Here is a 20,177-nt window from a genome sequence, read left to right on the forward strand (position 1 = left end):
ACGTCCAAGTTTTTGATGAGCAGCACTCATGAGATAGAATAACTGTATTGCATAGATTTTTTCTACCACAACTTTGTACCTCTCTTGTATAATTATTTGCAAGGAATTGATCATTTCACTACGAGTAAATGGTAAATTCTAATATAATTCTTTCATATTCAGAATCTAGTACTACGTGAGATCCAACGGTATAAAGTTGTCAACTTGTGCACCTAGGGCAGAACATTCCCACACTACTTGCGCTTACAACTGTTATCCCTGATTTTTACAAAGCCCGTATACAATGTACAGCACAAGGCTCTGATCAAAAGAAAATGCTATAACTAAGTAGCCAAAGCTCAAAAAAATATCATTAGTTTCAATTTTCTGCTAGCATGAATAAACACTTCAGACTGCATTTGCTCTCTGTAAAGATCCTACAATCAAGACACCAATCATCACTGTCCTGCTATACACGAATAGAGTTCATTTTGGCATCCACAGCTTTCCTGTTTGAATGTAGACACAAGGAATTAAGGAATGAGAGGAGCAGAAAAGAAGCCCAACAACAAGAGTGCCATCGAAGTAAATTAGGAAAACTTTAAGTATCTATTAGAATTACACGTCGGTTCCGTTGCTGAATATCCTAGTAAAAGTTACTAAGGGAACTCTCACATTGAAATGAATTGTCAACAGAAGACTTTCAATCAAATTCACCTCAATAGACTACAGTTCAAAATTTTATGTGCATTCCATCAGTTCGGACAAAAATCTAGAAATGATGAATCAAGTCAGGTCACTTAAGCTAACCAAAGCTGCTGACTTTCAGAGTCCATTCAGTGAGAGGGCAAAAATGGAATTTACTTTCTGAATGTACTCGAAACTATTATATTAGTTTTCTGTCAAACTATGAAGAGGATGAAAATAAACTTATAACTGGAAAACCTGAAAGCATCTCGGAGGTCATTGTCTTTCGGATCCAGCTTCACACCCAAGAGGAATGAGTCTGCTGCCATGTCAAACTTCTGCAGTAATACATAAATAATGATCCGAAGTTCAGAAGAAGCAATTTTTTAGGATAACTAATACATAAAAGAAGCATATACCTCAAGTAGACCCAATGCAACTCCAGCTCTGTAGTGTGCTTCTGGCCAATCAGGTCTAAGCCTTGTGCAAGCTTTAGCATCTGCCCAAGCGTTGCTACCATCTCCTATACATGCGAAACAACAGCTCCTGCTTGACAGTGCAGTTGCATCGGAAGGGTCTGCTGCTATGGCCTAAATTTCCAGCACAGTGACAATGTCAAGCTAAAATGGGCAAAATTGGAAACTGTGATGAGCACCAGAAACACTTGGAACTTGGTTTTCTTTTGGGTCAGTTAGGGCTGAGCCCTCATTGCTGCTGAGCCCTACTTTCAAAATGTTAGGCAGAACACACACACACACACACACACCCCACAAAGTTGCAACTTCCAACAGTAATGCTTCATGCTTCTTTACGTGGAAAAAAAAAATCATCTCGTAACCGTTGGATCTTGCAACTGGGGGATCATCTCTAAGTAACCCTTGTCTTTTACAGAGAGAGAGAGAGAGGCACGCGATTTCTTTATAAAACATGCAAGCGTTTCCAAGATTTAAGTAAATCCACTTTGACAAAGAAGATAGCCCAAAAGTCATTCTTATTAGACAAATAAACAAGGACATCATGTTCTGATTGTAGATATGAATCCACAACCCGCTTGCCAAAATGAGAGACAGCCACACCTCGAAGAGAGAGAGAAACAAAAACCAATAAAAGATAGCAATTAGGTAAAATCTGTTTTGGGATTTTACATTAGATGGCGAATAATTGATAGGATTTCCAAAAACCATTACAATGTAGTCTGATTTCATTTTGTGGCACATGAAACACACAACACAATGACACATGAACAAAGAAATGCAACATGAAATAAAAAGTGACGCTTGAAATATTTCATGATAAAGGAATGGATACCACTGGCAAAAATTTACTGAAGAAAAAAAAGAAAACCCCAAGGACACCACATTTTATGGGATCTGAGTCTGAAACAACAAGTGGGAAATTTCTAATTAAATCATTACAATGAGAATTACCTCTGTGTAGGAAAAAAGTGCCCGCATGTAATCTTTTCTTTTCAGTGAATTGTCCCCTTCAGATTTTGCCTTCAAATTCTTCTCCTTAACCCTAAGCTTTATCTGTCAGGCATTTAAGGTTTTCAATACATATATTTCACAATAGAAATGGCATCATAGGTTTAAATTGCAAGACACGGTATTTTTCAGCCAAACGTATATGAAAACCACAAAAAGATGGACATAAAAGAAGACAAAAGAAATTTTAGCCTTACACCACACTCGTGCTACTTTGAGGAAACAAATATTAAGTAAAGTGATGACGGCAGTTAAATCAGTCATACAACAACATTTTAATTAAGTGTCCAGTAGCCTACAGTTCAAGACTTGGGAGTTTGGTCTCAAGGTCTTGGGTTCAATTCCCACCTTCACCGCAGCATAAGCGGATGCTAGGAAATTAAGGAATAAAATTTCTGAGTATCAAAAAATTAAAAATTGAAAAATTAAGTGAATGGTGTGATGTGCCCTCTGTGGAAACATGTCACATCTGAAATTGAATGAATACCCTTCAAAATTGGGAAAAGACAATGCCGGTGCTAAGAAGATGCTAGTGTGATTTGTACAACAATGCGGAGGGAGTCCCAATGCTGGGATCTAGAGTTGATAGTTTACAACATTACATCTACTAATCTAGAGTTTGTAAGTAGTGTCTTATGTAAGCACTCGAAAGATTATTTATATAAAGTGGTATACATAAATAGTTAGAGCTACATAAGGACGCGGGCAGTTGAATCCCCCTCTGGACTTTGAGAAAATGAAAATTTAAAACGGTCTTAATGGAGGTTTGGGCAGAGTAATATGTATCATATTAACTCCTTACATTCAAGGAGATTCTATATTTTTCACAAGCTTTTAATTTATTATTTTTTATGAGCATTTTTCACAACAAGTTACTCACCCCTAAAAGTCAGCTCCATCTCTGGACCACGGTGAATACCAGGTTCAACTTAAATAACTCGACTTTGTGTAGCATATGAATGCTCAGTTGAAGCATACCATTTAGAACAGTAGGCCATGACATCTTTTCTTCTTCCTTTTAGCCATTGATCTTGTCATTAAAAAGAATTCTCCATTAACCTTTCCCTGGCTCAGATTGTATTTAGTATTTACATATTCTTTCCATTGTATGACTCGACAATGTTAAAATTAATCAAACTATAAACAAATGACCCATGGATTTATATCAAAGCACGAATATCATTGAAAAGTTAATACCAACAGGCAATAAATGGTCAAAAATAATTCTAATGCAAAATGGGTCGATTATCTTTTCTTACTTTCTCAAGATGTTATCTGATCAACTTCCAAAAGGTTTGCTATCAGAAGCAAGTCAAGCAACCAAATTTTGGTTAGTTTTGTGAGGGCCTCTAATAGGATAGTTTTCTAGTGGTTTGGGTTGTTTGAGGTTCCAGTAGGCCAAAACCTATATTGATGAATCAATACGAATGCAAGAAATGGTTGCACTGAGGGAGCGATGAACATTTTCACAAATTATTAACATAGAGGCAAAAACACGAGAAATGTGATGTTGGGAGCAAATGTTCTCCAAACATGTCATGAACAATTTGGCACACAAAATCTAGCAAACCCTAAATGGTCAAAACATGCAAGATACAACAAAAGACTGACTATCTCATAACCAAAGGAAGACTATAGATCACTACCTGTTCATTAGCTTCGTCAGACTGCACATACTTCATAATTCCACCGATGCTCCAGTCTGAACAAGATGGAATAGGAGAGGTAAGAGGGAAAAGGTGTCCAACTTCTCGACGATTTCCATTCTTGGCAGCAATTTCTATAGGCTTCATTCCGACCTGTTAATAGTGAATAAGCCAGTTAAAAAACCCAGAATCAACACATAGGACATCGTTAGCTCTTTTAGTACATCGTAGTTATGGATATTTCCATGCTCAAACTCATATTATTTTTTTGAGACAGCAATTCCAAGTGATAGACTACTGCTAAAAATAGGATTACAAATACTATTCAGCAAATGCAATAGCCATATTTCATGAACTCAATTGGCAAGCGCGTCATGACTTCACTTATTGGAGTAAGAATTATAAATTCAAGCATGTAAAACGACTAAGTAAGAATGTGCACTGCCTATCTCTAATTAGGAGGGGCATGTCAAGGGAGGACTATTTAATAGTGATATGCATCAAAATTTCCTGTCTTCCAAGATAGACTTTTCCTATTGAACATGGTGCTTTAAGCCATGCCATGAGACTCGACCATCTGAGAGGAACTACTTGGAGTTGTCTTTGTTCATCTCCTACTATCGCTCTTTATTGTTTGTCAAATTTATTGTGCTTGATGTAGGATAGCTCATCCTACATTGTAGCCACTTTTGTTCTTGTATATATATTAACCACTTAGCCATTTGAAAATAAAAAAAAACAAAAAAAGACTCGAGCATCTCGAAACTAACCTAACTTGGAAACAAAGCATGACAGTTTGATTATTAGAATAACTAAATGGCACACAAAATGCATAAAATAAGCAAAAAAATGCAAAGCCTCACGTCATTCTCAATATTTGGATCTGCCCCGGCTTTTAATAAGCATTTCACAAATTCAATTTCTCCTTCTCTGGCTGCACTTGCTAAAGGAGTGGCCCCACATGAAACAGCATTTGGATCTGCCCCTGCCTATACAAAGAGCAATGCCATCTTGAGTGTCAAATGTAAGAAGGGACAGAAATAATGTTCAACTAATAACGTGTGAGATTGTATTAAGGTGTTTTTAACACCATTATTAGCAGTGAACTAAAACAAGGCAAACTCATATAATTGCTGAGCTACGGAATCATGTGACATCAACTAATAAAAAGAAGAAAAAATGCAAATGATTAATGGTCAGTCATAGAGTTGTAGTTGCTTCGAACTGCAAAAGAGAACAAAAGCATTACAAGTGCTCAATGGAATGACACTGTCTTGTGGCTTCCTCAATGTTCTCCAAAAGACCACATTTTAGTATTTAATACTAATAATTACTATGTTGAAGAAGACAGATCATATGGTTGCCTGATGCTAGGGGCATTCGGTATCAAGTCAGCTCATCATGCTCTGAAGATTCCCAAGTCCCAAGGCCAATGTTATATAGTATAACAAGGTATTGGCCAAGATGGTCTTACCCAGGCATGCCTTTATTGTTTAGCAGTTGTTTTCCAACAGCTTGCCAACTCAAGATAGATTAGTTCATAAGAAGTTTTTAACTAGCTCGAACTTTTGTTTGTGTGATGGTGCAAGTGAGACGCTTGTTCAGTGTAAGCATAGCAGAAAAATCTGGTCTAGCATCACGAATATACTGGGAGTCTGGTACTTAATATTTTTTCTAAACTTTATTTTGTCATTAGCGTCCGCTCTTACTAATTAAAAAAATTGAAACAATTCATTCATCCTACCCATTATCAGGCAAAGTTTCAAAATAGAGGAAGAGAAGGGAGGTTTATATTATCTTTCTCGTAAGATCTCTCCTGTTTAAAGCTACTGATGATTGATCCAAACAAATAATATAGCCATGTTAACAGTTCCTTATTTAAGAAAGTCTCCATAAAATTTTCAAAACAAATCATACTTCAATTGCTTAAAAGCTATCCTGACAGTTGAGCGAGCAACATAAGATTTCTCCAGTAGTGACAAACACTACAAGAAAGCTTGAGACTTGACAATTGTTTCAAGTCAAAAGGTAAGTAACAGTACCAGAACATTTACCATTCAATATCAAAAAATTTGAGGAATATACAATCAAAATTAATAAGCATCAATACGTGTCGAGTTATGTATTGGCAATCTGAGTAAGTTCCAAGGATAAGACCTAACTTGTGAGAAGGACAACTGTTCATCACTTTTCTAGGTTAACCAGAAAAACACGAAAAAACTTTACAAGATCTTACATGTATTAATGTATAAAGCATTGTAGAAAACGCCATTACAATTAGGCGTGCCATTAAGTTGGGAATTTTTTCATACCTGAAGCAAGAGTTTTGCGCATTCTAATGACCTTTGAGAGATACATAAATCCAAAGCGGTAGGACTAACACTATCAACAGGATTTGGCTGCACGTTTATGACATACAAACCAATTTAATTAGATTAAGATTTTCGTAGAAAAATATATGGAAACCAACAATTTAGCATTATTTTGGTTTAAAAAAAAACTATCCAGATTTTCTATAGACAAAGGGTTTGGCAAGAAAAGTACAATTGAAGATTAGGATGAAGAAATCGCTACAAATGAAACAAGTAAATGAAGTACATACTTGACTCCATCTTCCGCATAATATCCACTCACTAAGAAAGAAAAAGTTTCCTTTTACCCAGATGAAGTAAACCACAAAAATGTAGCTGAAATAGCATACAATAAGACATAGTAAATCTGAGTTTTAATTAAACCACACTCCCAACTCCCAAGATACAATAAAAGATATGGACCTCAATCAACCACCACAGGACTTTTCATCTGTGCAGTTTAAGCGCCGATTAATAGGCGAGTAAGCACTATGTGCTACTTTACTGATCTGATTTGATAAAAATTGGGAGGTCTGAGCGGGAGCGAAAAAACGGGCGATTTTGTTCGATTAATCGGACGATTTCCGATAAATCGGTTTCAAAAAAGCACCGCTTAGTCGCTAAATGCTGAAAATATGGATGCCGAAGTGTGGTCCCTTCTTGCCCTAGCATCTGTCTTTCCCAACTTTGAGAATTGAAAATCAAAATCAAAGTTTTCTTTAGCCAAAAATCGACGGTCTGATCTACTATTCCCATATCAAATTTAGTAATTAATGGAGATAGAGAGAAATTAGTAATAATGGAGAGAGAGAGAGAATTCTCTATAAAACCAAATTTAACATGCCGAAGAAGAAAAAGAGTTTTGATCCAGTGGAATTCAAGTGTGTATAAGAGTTGCAACACTTTTACAAACACAAGTCCACACGTGGAGAAACAAGGGATACCTTACTACCTTTTCTTTTTCCTTATTTTTTTATTAGAGAAAATCTTTGGATGTGAAACACTGACATGGTTAAGAGGTACATAAATTAAACTAAAATTAAAACTAATGTCCGATTAATTCCGATTAATCCCCGATTAATACGATTAATCGCTATAAGCTCTTGGAGCGATTTGCTGCTGATTAACGCTTAAACTGCACAGCTTTTCATAGAATAGTCATTTTCCCACTTGTAACCCTCTAATACCAAACCCACCTCCAGTGCCAGGAACCCTAATAAACTCTAGTATGTTATGGTTCATTTTATCCTCAAAGTCACTTAATGGAAATTTATTTACACCAAAGCTCATGAAGCTAGTGAACAAAGCCAAATAATAGATACGAACTTTATTGCCTAAATAATTAAATATAACCTGAAGACCACAAATATTGCCTTTGACTCGTTAGTCATTACAGTAAGACTTCAATTAAGCCTACAAAGGAAGGCTTTCAGCTGACCTTATACAACACATGATAGGTAAATGATTTTTAGCAGGAGTATTTGACAAGGAAAAACTTAATCTGGACAATCAACTCATGCACATAAGGAGTTTTTAGCTAACAAAATCGAACAACCAACAAATAGATTTGCAATTAAAACAATACTCAGTGGAGGAAAAAATATCAACTTTTAATCAGCTTACACTGGCTCCATGATCCAACAGAACTTTAAAAACGTCTTGCTTGCAAAATTCTGCAGCAAGTTGTAGTGGAGTTCCAATATCACTTGGAGCATTCACATCAACGCCTTTGGAAAGTAATAACCGCATCATTTCAATATGCCCTGCAGGCAATGAAATCTCTTGAGAACGCAAAGCATGCAGATGGATAAAAGTACAAAAGATAAAATGATAAATACAAAGAGCAGATAAGATTGCCTTAAAGGTAAAGCCCAAAAAATAACGGGTAGAGTTCGATAGTAAGAAACGATCATGAAGGGAAACATAGTGCATACCAGTGACATTTTCGAATGCAAAATGAACTGAAACACTAAAGACTACCACGATCATTGTCTGTGTGTATAGTGAAGGATATCTCTTGGGACCTTGTAATATGTGTGTTTTCTGCTGATTGTTAAATATTATTCCAGTACATAACTACACCATAAGACATATCTAACTACTACAATGATGTTCAGCATGAACTTAGGTTAGCCATTTCACTTCGTAAGAATTATATTACTTGCATTTAGATAATTGAAGCATGTGTAAGTATTTAGTGATGTAAAAAAGGTTGACTTTTGCCTTACCGAGGCATATCCTCATTTTTTTAAAGGTAAAGTAACAGTTTCATATATAAGAAAATTCCAAAGACATTTCCCGAAGCTACTATTATCTAGTGCAAACACTTCTGTTTGCTCCACCACCCACCTGTTTACTACCCAAGCCTCTTAGACTCCAAGTCGAGAACCTAAGCTTCAAATATGACCTCATCACTTAAGTCCTTTTCCAACTACTTTACACGGCCACTCCCAAAGTTTGAACTGACAAAGACACAAACTATACTTTGATTTCCTAAAGAGAATCAAAGATATGAATCCGAAATGTCCAGGGTAGAGAGGCAATAGACAAACCTTAAAAAAGTGCCATGCATGAACATGTGGAGGAATCAGTTTCTTGAAACATGTCCTGTCAGTTTTAAGTTACAGAATGCCATCAAAATGGTATAACAGAATCCATGCTGAAGTGGAATACTGAATATGCTAACAGCTGTCTCCAACTGGAAAATTCTTCCAAGAACTACGCAGCCTGCAATTTGTTCTAATGCGTTGCTGCACAAATCTATTAGGACATTTTAATTATTGTTTTTGACCCCCTATTAGGTGAAGCCAGATGTTGAAGACCTTCTGTCAACATAGTGCAAATATGTCATAACTCAGTGGCTTTGTTTTATATGCTGCAGGGTTCTCTGTGAGGGTTTCACTAGGTAACTCTTTAATCCATTCCCCGTCATTTGTAAACTCCTGGTCCACGAGATTTTATTGATTTTAGCTGTTCAAAAGATTCAGGTTTATGTTTCTTCATTGTTGTTTCTTTCCACCTAGCAAACTGAGCATTTAAAATAATAAATCTTTATAAGTTGGGTTTAGTTGACAAAATATGCTTCCAGAACAATGAAAGAAAGACTAGAACAAAAAAATAAATAAAGAGGGAGAAAAAAGAAACAGGGTTCCACTTTATTTTAATCCAAGGAACATAATAATTCAGTAAAAGTAAGAGCCAAACCCTCTGTGGTAGCAAAATGCAAAGCAGTAATATCATGTTTATTTAATGCAGCAGGATCAGCCCCATTGTCAATAAGATATTCCACAGTGCTGAAGTGCCCTTCAAGAGTTGCATGAAGCAAAGGAGTACAATCTGTAAACAGAGAAGAACAGAAGAAAAGGTATCAACAGCGCCATAGCAAAGAGTAGTTTTACAGTTTTACTTACTCTCAAGGACCATAAGAATCATTATCAATAACAATATTACTCAGTTGAAATGCTTGTAGAGATGCAAAATCAAGAACATATTGCATTACATTGCTTTCAAACTTTGATGTGAGCATGTGTAACTTAGCGACAACATGTTAGCTCCAGACCGACTAAGTCAAACTTTTTATAATTTCAAAACTCAATTTGAGTTTGACTCCGTCCAAACCAGTAACTTTTCGCCAAACTCATGCTCAAACTAGATGGAAAAGATTGTTCTATAGTTTTCAGGATTCACAATCAGCAATATATCCTCTGACTTGATGAATATCAAGAAACAAATAACTGTTCAACAAGTGCAGATCCCTGCCAACATAGGCAGAGTTGGTCGATTTTATTCATTAGTTGGCAAACAGATGTTTTTAGGGTATTACAAAGAGACATCTAGTCTTTCTTGGTGGCTTCACACGTGCCCAGTCAAAACCAAATCCAGCAAGCAAAAACAAACTATGGTAATCCATACAGCTATCGGAGAAGAGGCCTATAGACAAAGATGTTACATACATCCCTCAAGCATAAACAGAGAAGCCACATAATTTTAAACACATACCACCAACAGATAGAAAAAAAGAAATAAAAAGCAAACAACATTGATCTTTACCATTGTTGTCTTTCTCATTTACATTAAGTTTCAACTCGTCGATAAAGTATTTGAAAACATTGGTCCTTCCTTTTGAAGCAGCAGCATGAAGAACCGAATGACCCTCTGAGTCTCTGACACTAGCAATTGCTTCTCTTATTCCTTTTCCATTGTCCAGCTCCTTACCCAGCTCTGATAACATAAAAGTGCAAAATGATCACAATTCAACGAGAAATGGAATTGACAAAATGAAGCTTACTCTTGATTTGTCGTAAGTTTCCAGATTTAGCGGCTTCTAGTAATTGACCGAGTTTGGATTGTTTCCCTGCAAATGAGTTGAGTGTTTATTATAGAAAATAGTTAAATTATTTGGAAGAGAGGAAACAAAAAAATTAACCTGAGCGAGAAGCCATAACTGGAGAGTCGACGAATGAAAAACTATATGACACTTTTTTCATTACAACCAATAATTAACAGCTTCAAATAACTTCACCTAGCCACCCTAGCTACAACAAATAATAATAATAAGTGAAATGAAAAAGCTCTAAAACCCTACCAAACACTTAAACCCCGGTGTAAAAAGTAAAAAGTAAATAATTACAAGAAACAAAAAATGTACCTCAGCAAGAGGTGGTGGTGGAAGCAGTGGAGAGCAAGAAAAGTTTTCACCTTGTTGTGTGAAAAGTAAAAAATAAATAACTAAACACTTAAACCCCGGAGTAAAAAGTTAAAAACAAGAAAAGCTTTCAGTTCGTAGAGAGAGAAAAAAGGCTTCATTAATAAGCATTACTTATCAACAACAACCTCGTCCGTTGTCCTTGATCAAATTGCGAAATATATCACCACATTAAATGCCGATACGCGTTCAAATTTAATCACAATTGTGCTCCCGGATTTTTTTTTGACTTATTTATCTCAGTATATAGGATGTGATTTTGAATAGAATAGATGCTTTAATGGGGAAAAATATCAAAGAGAAAAGGTAAGTATTCTCTACTGCCACTTTCCATTTTGTATTGGGTGCCATTGACTTAAAAAAACGTGTTTTGTGTTGAATCTCCGTTGCCCTTACCCCAAAGACTCCAAGTGTTCGAAATTTTCACAATTTTTTAACTGATTTCTTCTTGTTGTTTTTTTTTTAAAAAATTGGTTGAAAGAGCAATGAAATTGAATGAAATCTTATGTAATAGGCGGCCCATAAATATCGTTGTGTAGTTACTGCCCCAGTGAAGTCATCCAAGGGGAACTAGGACAACACTGTTGAGCTATTTCCAAGTAGGTGATGGACATGTGGGAGTCGCTTGAAAAGTTTGCGCACTGAAACTTGGGCTAGGGCGACAGTGGCTGAGTCGTTTCAAAGTAGGTGATTCAGCTTGAGGCAGTCGCTCAAAATGTTACACTGTCAAGTCATTGGTATACTCTCCATTCGACATCACCAAGTCATATGGGAGGACTATAAAGCGGCACCATTAGGTCGTTAGTAATGGTGTTCAAAGAGGTTGTTTCTACAAAAAAAACGTTTGGTTTCAAAAAGGTTGTATGTTTACAAGTTTCGGGTTACAAGCTTCAATGAGCTAACATTAGTCTAATTCGACTTTTACAAGCTTTAAATGGAGAAGTCTGTGTTGAAACTTCTGGTTACAAAAAGGAAGTACCGATACTCAATTCTTGTGCAGTTAAATCAGTGGAGTACTCGTACTCGCCGGGTAATCGTTAGTCGTCACTTAGCCGATTATCTAGAGATGGGTTTACTAACTTTAATAGAAGTGATACTCTAAAGTCGGTGGTGTGTGGTCGGTTGGTGGCAGGAAGTAAGAAGCGGGCGAAAGAGAGGAGATAACACTTGTTTTCTCCGGGTTTTTTTGGCTAACAACACACATATATATATTAAAACATAAGAGGAACAACACTCGAGTCCAGCAAGAGTTTTGGTAGGAGATTGACATCTTGCCCTTGAACAGCCCATTTAGCTAGTTCATGAGCTTCTGAGTTAGACCTCCTATTAATCGAATGGAACTTACAGAACCCAAAAGATTTACAAACTTCATCTACCAGCAACTTAATCGGTACACATTTCCAACTACAAGAGTTTGACTCCATAGAGTTTTGTACATTCTGAATAGCTAGTTTGTTATTCCCCTTGAACAGAAAGGAATTATCGCATGTACTCCTTGCTTGCTTCACCGCTACCTCGAGTGCCACCATTTCTGCTTCCTCTGCATCTACTGCGTTGAATCTTCTAGTAGCTGCTCCTCTAAGACAGCCTTCATTATCCCACGCCAGTGCTCCAACTGTCGCTTCTCCAGTTGTCCTAAAAAAGGCAGCATCAAATCTGATTATTATAGTACCCACTTCTATACTAAAAAAGACTTATTCACAAAGCCAGATTTTATTATTTATGAAAATCTTATCTAGGGACTGATTAGTCCCAACTCCCTGGTCGCCTTCAAAGGCCTTAATGATTCTAGACTATATAACTGAGGTCCTCCTTAACATACTTTCTCTGTTCTTGGTCCTGCCTTCAAACTTGACTCTATTCCTAGTCTCCCAAAACTCCTGCATGATAATGAGTGTCAGTACCCCTTTCTCTGCTAGTTCTTCATCTTTGTCCTTGGTCCACTGTATGAGCATGTCCAGCCACTCCCTTATAGAATGTCCAGCCATATCTGCCACTCTGCCCCCCAAATTATAAGCAAACCAAATCCCTTGCACCCATTCACATTGAAAAAATAAATGAATTGGCTCCTCTTGTACAGCCCCACAGAAAGGACAAGAGAAATCCCCCTTTATTCCACGTCTGTTGAATAAATCCCCAGTTGGGAGTCTTCCCATATACAATTTACAGATATATTGGCAGTAATTAGGATTTTCCAGATAGCTTTGACAGTTCTTATGTTAAAAGATGAAGACTAAGCTATCTCTTGGTTTCCCAGCAACTTATAATAAGCCGACTTAACAGTGAGGGTACCATTCATAGTACCCAACCATCTTAGCTTATCATGACCACCATAACTAGGTCTGATAAGCACTTGTTGAATGAGTTTGTTAAGAGTAGATGAGAATAGGTGATCAACCCTATTTATATCTCATCTACTCCCATCCTCCAGCATAATATCCTTAACTTTAAGAGATTGTAACTCAGGTCTCATAGGCTCCAACTCACTACTGGTGACTGGCCTATTGTTTATGCTCAACCAAGGTTGATCCATCAGGGATACCTCTTTCCCTGTCTCTATACTCCATATATACCCATCAATGAGTTGTATAGCCACCCTGTGTATCCCTTTCCAGAACCAAGAAGCAGTAGGGGGAGGGTTTACTTTTACATCAACCAGTTTCTTCCATATGCAGCCATGAAAGTTTTTGCCCATAGGGAAGTCTTATCAGTGTAAGCCTTCCAAGCCAACTTTGTTATCATAGCTCTATTCATCACTTGTGTTTTCCTGAATCCTAGGCCACCTTGAGCCTTAGGTTTACAAATGCTATCACACCCCATGGTGTGGATGCTTTTACTCTTTTTTGCACCATGCCACCAAAAAAATTTGCAAGCCTTATCTATCTTCTCACAAGTGGAAGCTGGAAGAAGATAAGTAGCCATAGCAAAAATAGGTGTGGCTTGTACAACAGCTTGGATAAGGGTAGTTCTTCCAGCCAGAGAAAGAACTTTTGCCCTCCATCCCTTGATTTTCCCATGTACCTTGTCAACCAAGTAGTCAAAACCCTCTATTTTCTTTCTAGAAAGTACAATAGGAACCCCTAAATACTTTTTTTTTTTTTTTTTATCAAAAAACCTCATTTTCTAAAAAAATTTCAATTTTTTTTTATGTTTATTATTCACATTCCTACTACTATATATAATAGACTTATCATAGTTAATCCTTTGACCTGAAACCTCACAGTAATCATCCAAAATCTTTTTCAAATTCCCACTTTTCTTCAGATTAGTTTTTGTAAACAAAATAAGGTCATCAACATAAAGTAAATGAGTTATATGAGGAGCTTCTTTTTTAATCTTGATACCATATACCTCCCCCCTGTGTTCAGCTGAGGCTATCATTCTAGACAAAGCTTCTGAGACCAAGATAAACAGATATAGGGAGAGAGGATCTTCTTGTCTCAGACCTCTGTTAAGAATAACATTATCCAAAAGAGCCCCGTTCAAAAGCACTTTAAAAGAGACAGTAGACAAACATTGGGAGATGAGGAATCTCCACCTTTCATTGAAACCCAATATTTGAAAAAAAAATTATCTATAAAGACCCACTCTACTCTATCATATGTTTTTGGCATATCCATTTTCAAAGCAACAAACCCATTTTTTGTTTTCATATGCTTTATATTATGGAAAATCTCACTAGCCAAGCCTATATTATCTCTTATGTTCCTACCTTTAATAAAAGCTCCTTGAAAAGGAGAAACTATTTTGTTAATATGAGTTTTTAATCTATTAGCCAGCAATTTATATATGATTTTATGGTATAAATTACATAGACTAATAAGTCAAAACTTAGATATATGATCAGGATTAGAAATCTTAAGAATCATAGCAATAAAAGTCTCGTTAAAACTAGCATTCATTCTCCCATTAACAAAAAAATCATTAACACAAGCTGTGATACTATCACCAACCATTGCCAAGCATTGCTGATAGAAAATACCTTGAAGCCCATCTAGCCCAGGGGATTTGAGAGCCCCCAGCTTCTTTACCACATGCCAAATATTCTCATTAGAAGGGCAAGCAGTAAGAATCTAGTTTTCTCTATCAGTAATACAAAGTTTAAAAAGATTAAGAATGTTCTCATTATCAGGAGGATTTTCAGATTCAAAGATGTGATCAAAATACTCATTAATAGTACTACCAACCACCACTCTCCCTTCTTGCCCCCCATTATATATCATCCTTAACTTTATCAATATTATTCTTTCTTCTTCTATATATAGTAGATAGATGAAATTTTTTTGTATTCCTACCCCCCCCCCCCTCTCCTCCTCTTTGATCCAATGTTGACTAGATTTTTGTTTCCAAAACACTTCTTCTTTTTCATACCAATCAAAGAGCTGACTTTTTAGAACCTTTGCTTTTTCAAAATTTGAAGGATTAAAAGGCTTTTGTAAAACTCTATCCAAATCTTTTTGAGTCTTTTTTATGTTATAAAAAATATTTCCAAAAACATTTTTATTCCATTTTTTAAGACTCTCGGCAGTACTTCTCAGTTTATGAATCACTCTCCAATCAGGTAAATCATGTGTAACAGCATTCTAAGCTTTATATATAGTAGGGAGACAAGAATAATCATGCAGCCACATATTGTAAAACCTAAAAGGTCTCTCTGCTTTTTCCTCACAAGCTTTAAGAGTAATCTTCAGAGATAAATGATTAGAAATAACATTAGCAATATTATTGACTAACATATTAGGGAACATATTAATCCAATCAGAAATAGCTAGAGCACGATCCAAACGTTCTAAAATATTATCAACAATCCTACAATTATTATTCCAGGTAAACTTAGGTCATTTATACCCCAAGTCTACCAGCACAAGATTGATAACAGAATTAAACTCTATCATACATTTTGTAAAAACAGATCTCCTTCCTATTTTCTCATCAAGAGACTTAATGGCATTAAAATCTCCAAACACCAGCCAAGGACCAAGAATGTAAGGAGCCACATCCCCTTAACTATGTCCAGAACCGGTGTCTAAGACTAGCATTAGGTTCCCCATAAAAAAAAAAAAAAACCCAATGTTCATTGCTATAATAATTACTTAATTTACCTGAGATTTGGTTTGATGTTGCTCCCATCACTTCCAGATTCACGCCTGCCTTCCATAAAATAGCAAGTCCTCCTCGACTGCCAACAGCAGGAACACAGAAGATATGATCATACTTGATAACTTTATCTAACATACTGACCCTACTATCACTAACTTTAGTTTCAGATAAACATAAAATGTCCGGTTGGTGCTGACGTACAAGATCCTTTAGATTTTGAACTGCCGTGAAGGAACTTATTCCCCGACAATTTCAGGCGTGTATCATTGCTCATGAGATGGCTGTTGAGGCACAGCCACTGCGAAACCTGAGAGAAGACCACACAAACCCCCACTGCTGGACGAACTTTCAGACCCTTCCTTACTCTTTCCTTTTCTTTTCATCCTCTTGCTTTGTACAACCGAGCTTTCCCCTACTTCTTGGCAATTCCCATACAATTCTAACCGACGCACCACATTAAAGTCATCAACTGCTAGAAGACAAGACTGTGTTACACTATTCTCATAACCTGACTCATATCCCAATGAAAGAATACGACTTTCTTGTTCCACATCAGCTTGGTATGGATCCATCATGGCTAGGGGAGGCACCGAATCAGCACTATCTTCTTCCTCCTCCTCCACCGTTTCTTGAGAGTCATTCCTCAGACCCCCCCTGTAAAAGGGTGTTTTGGTTTTCCTTTAGATATAGTGAAGAGAGGGGAATGGGTTGAGGTTTTCTGGAGAGACCGAGTTCGCTGATGAGCGAGTTGCCTACGTATCCTCTCTTGGTTTTTTAGGGGAGAGAGGAATCAGGTCTCACGTAGTTCAAGTAGGTGGTATTTATAGGCCTATGGAAGTGTCGATCCTAGAGACACATGTACCTCTTGCACACGTGTAGGGAGGAGATTGTGTATGAATGTTGGGCTGGTTTTAGTATAAGTCGTGTGCTGATTGGGAGTTGGCGCGGTAGTCCCTATTTCCCGGTGGTGGGAAATACAAGTAAGATTTTGGTAATGATTACACCTGGTGGTGACTTTATCTAAGGCGTTCTGTCTCTGGCCATTTGTTCGTACTGAGACATCCTTGATCGAGCTTAAACGTACCACCTACATGAAGGGAGCTGCTCACAGATCGGTCTTGGAAGTCGATGTCTTAGGTTCGCCTATGCTGCACGCGTGTGCAATATTTCTTGATGAGGATATTACTCTTCTTCACAAGGGAGCTGCTCACAGATCGGTCTTGGAGGTTGATGTCCTGAGTTCGCTTATGCTTCATGTGTGTGCGACATTCCTTAATGAGGATATTACTCCCCTACACAGCCCCCTCTCAGTAGATTGTTTATGTCCTTGGAAACGAGCTGCTGAGAGAAAATCGGAAGAATGTGTGGAGCATGAGCGAGCTGTGGTGGACGATTTGACTGGGATGCCGTAAATTTTGAATCATGTGGCATGATGATTTGGCGGGAAAGGGAAGTTGGTCCGTGATTGGCACGTGACAGAATCGTAGCAGTTGGTAAAGAAACGTGTCGCCGCGTTATTCGGAACTCTTGAAAAGACAGGTCCTTAGAACACGTGTGCGGGCTAGGGCATAGGCTATAATCATAACTTCTTGGTAACTGAACGGGCGGTTTGTACAAAATCACATTTGGGACAATCAAAAAGGTATTTCCTGTTTCCTTCTTCCGCAAACACGCAAGCTAGGGCTTCTCAGGTGAGTGCTTCTGTTGCTGTTACGTTTTCCTTTTCAATTTGTTTTCCTCTCGTTCGAGTGCGATTTGTTAAGTAGGTAGGTCAGTGTTAGGTTGTAGGGTTTAAGCTTGAGTAATTGATAAAAATGAAATGTTATAATGTCTGATTCTGATGATACTCGATCGGAAGAGGTTCGTGAGATTTCATTAAGTTGTGGAGAGTATGAGGATGATAATGAAGAATCGGTGAGTGTTGGCATTCAGACTGAGTTGGATGAGAAAGTTAGGGTAGATGAGGGTAATACTCGATCTGGGTCAGAAGGTGCCGTGGCCAGTACGTCAGGTCGAGGGGAGATGTCGTCATCAAGTGAGTTGCCCTTTAGAGCGGTAGATCGTCGTGCTGCGAGCTCGTTCCCCGAACTGAGGGCAGCTTATGGGATCAACATTCCTGACCTGGAGATATACGAGCCACGGTTGAGTGAAAATGTACGTAGTGAAGAGTACAACCCGCCGAATGGGGGGGTAATCATCTGTGAGGGCCAGCTGAGAGCGCATATGCAAATACCGTTCTCGAAACTGGTGTATGACTTCTTGGCTCATTGTTGGAAGTCTCATTGTCAGTTTGTTGGTAACACCTGGCGATTGTTTAAAGTGTTTGACATGTTGAATGCGAGTGGGGAATACGACATAGGGTATCCGACATAGTTGAGCATTATGTTGTGAGGCGATCTGGTAATTTGAACTTTAGTTTGCAAACGATGACGACGCGTTCTGCTGTGATCGACGGTGTAAGCAACGAGGCCTGGACAAAGAGGTCGTTGCTGCTAGTTGACAACTACTGTGCTAACGGATGTAGGTTGCAAACTAGAATTTGTAACATATCCGGTGGGTAGGAATGTTTTTCTTTTATCGCTTTACTTAATAATTGACAGTTGTTCTAACAGGCCCATGTCTTTGCTTTGTCTGTAGATTTTTCTGTGAAGACGCAAACTGATCGTGGGGAGATAGAGAGGTTCACATGGCTGACTCGAGCAGAAAAACAAGCAAAGTTGCCCGAAGTTGCTCATTTCTTTGTGGAAAGGGGTGGGCCTGCAATCCGAGAAAAAAGAAAAGCTCAAAAGGACAGAGCTCGAGGTCAGACAAGGCGAGAGGTGATGGAGACGCATACGAGTGATTTGGTAACGCGGGAAGATAGGAATCGGGCTCATGGCGGCTCGAGACGACCCACTGGAGGTGGTGCCTCAGGGGCTGGTGGGTCGAGCTCCCGACCTGAAGGGGGGTCGATCGATGCTCCTGTAGAGTTGGAGACGGTGGTCTTCAACCCTCGTGCAAGGAGCAGGTCGGAGAAGAGACGACGTGACGCCTCTGAGCAAGACGTTGCCCGAGTTGCCAAAGTAGCGCGGCACGCTCTTGGGGAAAGCTCTAGCGCGGGGGACGGTTCTGGTGGTGGTCCGCTGGTGGTCTTCTGATTTGCGAGTCGGGTGCGACCGGAGCAGGTCATGGACTTGGCCACTTTTGGGGCGGGGTCTAGTCCGTCTCGACTGGGGCGTGAACCCAGTCCGCTGGCGAAAGCGAAGGCTCCCCGCAAAGCGAGTGGAAAAGCTGTTATGGTTGCTGATGACTTAGAGTCACAGTTTGTGTATTTGGACGACAATGGGGAGCAACGAACTGTGAAACGAAGTGATTGTAGCTTCAGGTCGAGTAAGGTATCGGCCTGTCTGCTAGAACAGATAGCTCTTAACGGCAACCGTAAGGAGCTGGATGAGAGAGGGCAGGCTGATAACCTGAAGCGAATGGAAGTCGCGCAATGTCTGGTACGTGATTTTGTCTCCGTTTGATGTATCTGTTCACCTATGCACGTTGTTGTGACTTGGTTATTAACATATGCGTGTAATTGCAGCTGGTAAGTGGGTTTCAGAAGTTGAAGGAGATTGCTCAGTTCGCGGAGGCAGATAGAGAAGCTGTGGTGAAGCTGTCCGATGAGCTAAAAAATGTTCAGGACGCCGCGAAGATGGAACGTGAGGAGCTGGAAGACCTGAAGAAAGCACATCAAGCTCTGAGTCTGGCCAAGATGCTGAAAGATACCGAAGCAAAAAATCTAAGGCAAAAACTATAGGGAGCTGAAGAGAATGTTCTGGCAGCGACTGTGGAAATTGGTAGGCTGAACGAGTATGCCTTACACTGCAAGAAGGTTGCTCAGGACACTACAAAGGCCTATGATGACCTGGATGCTGACTTTGTTGAGCTGGAAGTGGACTATAAGGCTCTGAAGGAGGAGCAAGCATGCTGGATGTCTCGTACCTCAGTGGAACAGGTGGAAGGAGATGTTGGTGGCGTTCTTGCTTCTTCAGTGGTCATGCCAGAGGCTGTGATACTGCGAACTGAAGCTGCTGCGTCTGATGTGCTCATGAGTTTGAACTTGGATGGAGTGTTTGTTGTGGTGGATGGAAGGGATGCTAAAATTGATGAGTTGCTCGTGCCTGGAAAGTTAACTGTTGTGCCTAGAGATGGCGAGTTGTAAGCTTGTTTTGTTATGCTGTCAGCTTATAAGCTGTGA

General features: G+C 38.6%; 2 protein-coding genes across 3 annotated transcripts; one reads left to right on the forward strand and one right to left on the reverse strand.

Moving 5' to 3' along the window:
• Positions 1 to 129: 129 nt before the first annotated feature.
• On the reverse strand, positions 130 to 11,990 carry LOC147518565 (uncharacterized). Of its 2 annotated transcripts, none has more exons than XM_086590360.1 (13): positions 10,796 to 11,990; positions 10,574 to 10,678; positions 10,436 to 10,501; positions 10,198 to 10,368; positions 9,352 to 9,483; positions 7,771 to 7,910; positions 6,109 to 6,195; positions 4,660 to 4,785; positions 3,797 to 3,949; positions 2,094 to 2,195; positions 1,086 to 1,256; positions 925 to 1,004; positions 130 to 488 (listed from the first exon to the last, which is right to left on the reverse strand). In XM_086590360.1, exons 2-13 carry the CDS (start codon positions 10,632 to 10,634, stop codon positions 449 to 451), a joined length of 1,329 nt encoding a protein of 442 aa, XP_086446486.1. In that variant the 5' UTR covers positions 10,635 to 10,678; positions 10,796 to 11,990; the 3' UTR covers positions 130 to 448. The 2 variants fall into 2 exon arrangements, with proteins under 2 accessions (XP_086446486.1, XP_086446485.1); XM_086590359.1 differs by having other exon boundaries at positions 10,574 to 10,682.
• A 7,110-nt stretch (positions 11,991 to 19,100) lies between these two features.
• On the forward strand, positions 19,101 to 19,977 carry LOC147518566 (uncharacterized). Its single transcript, XM_086594788.1, has 2 exons — positions 19,101 to 19,434; positions 19,521 to 19,977. Exons 1-2 carry the CDS (start codon positions 19,120 to 19,122, stop codon positions 19,734 to 19,736), a joined length of 531 nt encoding a protein of 176 aa, XP_086450914.1. The 5' UTR covers positions 19,101 to 19,119; the 3' UTR covers positions 19,737 to 19,977.
• The last annotated feature ends 200 nt before the right edge of the window (positions 19,978 to 20,177 follow it).

The sequence above is a fragment of the Coptis chinensis genome, chromosome 2 (assembly GCF_015680905.1).
Source record: "Coptis chinensis isolate HL-2020 chromosome 2, ASM1568090v1, whole genome shotgun sequence".
Classification (NCBI taxonomy): Eukaryota; Viridiplantae; Streptophyta; class Magnoliopsida; order Ranunculales; family Ranunculaceae; genus Coptis; species Coptis chinensis.

Coding starts and splice junctions, on each gene's coding strand:
- LOC147518565 (XM_086590360.1), bottom strand. CDS start 10,634: ATGAAAAAAGTGTCATATAGTTTTTCATTCGTCGACTCTCCAGTTATG. Junction 6,196..7,770: donor TGTTGGATCATGGAGCCAGT/GTAAGCTGATTA, acceptor ATAAACGTGCAG/CCAAATCCTGTTGATAGTGT. Junction 4,786..6,108: donor GCGCAAAACTCTTGCTTCAG/GTATGAAAAAAT, acceptor CTCTTTGTATAG/GCAGGGGCAGATCCAAATGC.
- LOC147518566 (XM_086594788.1), top strand. CDS start 19,120: ATGGACTTGGCCACTTTTGGGGCGGGGTCTAGTCCGTCTCGACTGGGG. Junction 19,435..19,520: donor TGGAAGTCGCGCAATGTCTG/GTACGTGATTTT, acceptor GTGTAATTGCAG/CTGGTAAGTGGGTTTCAGAA.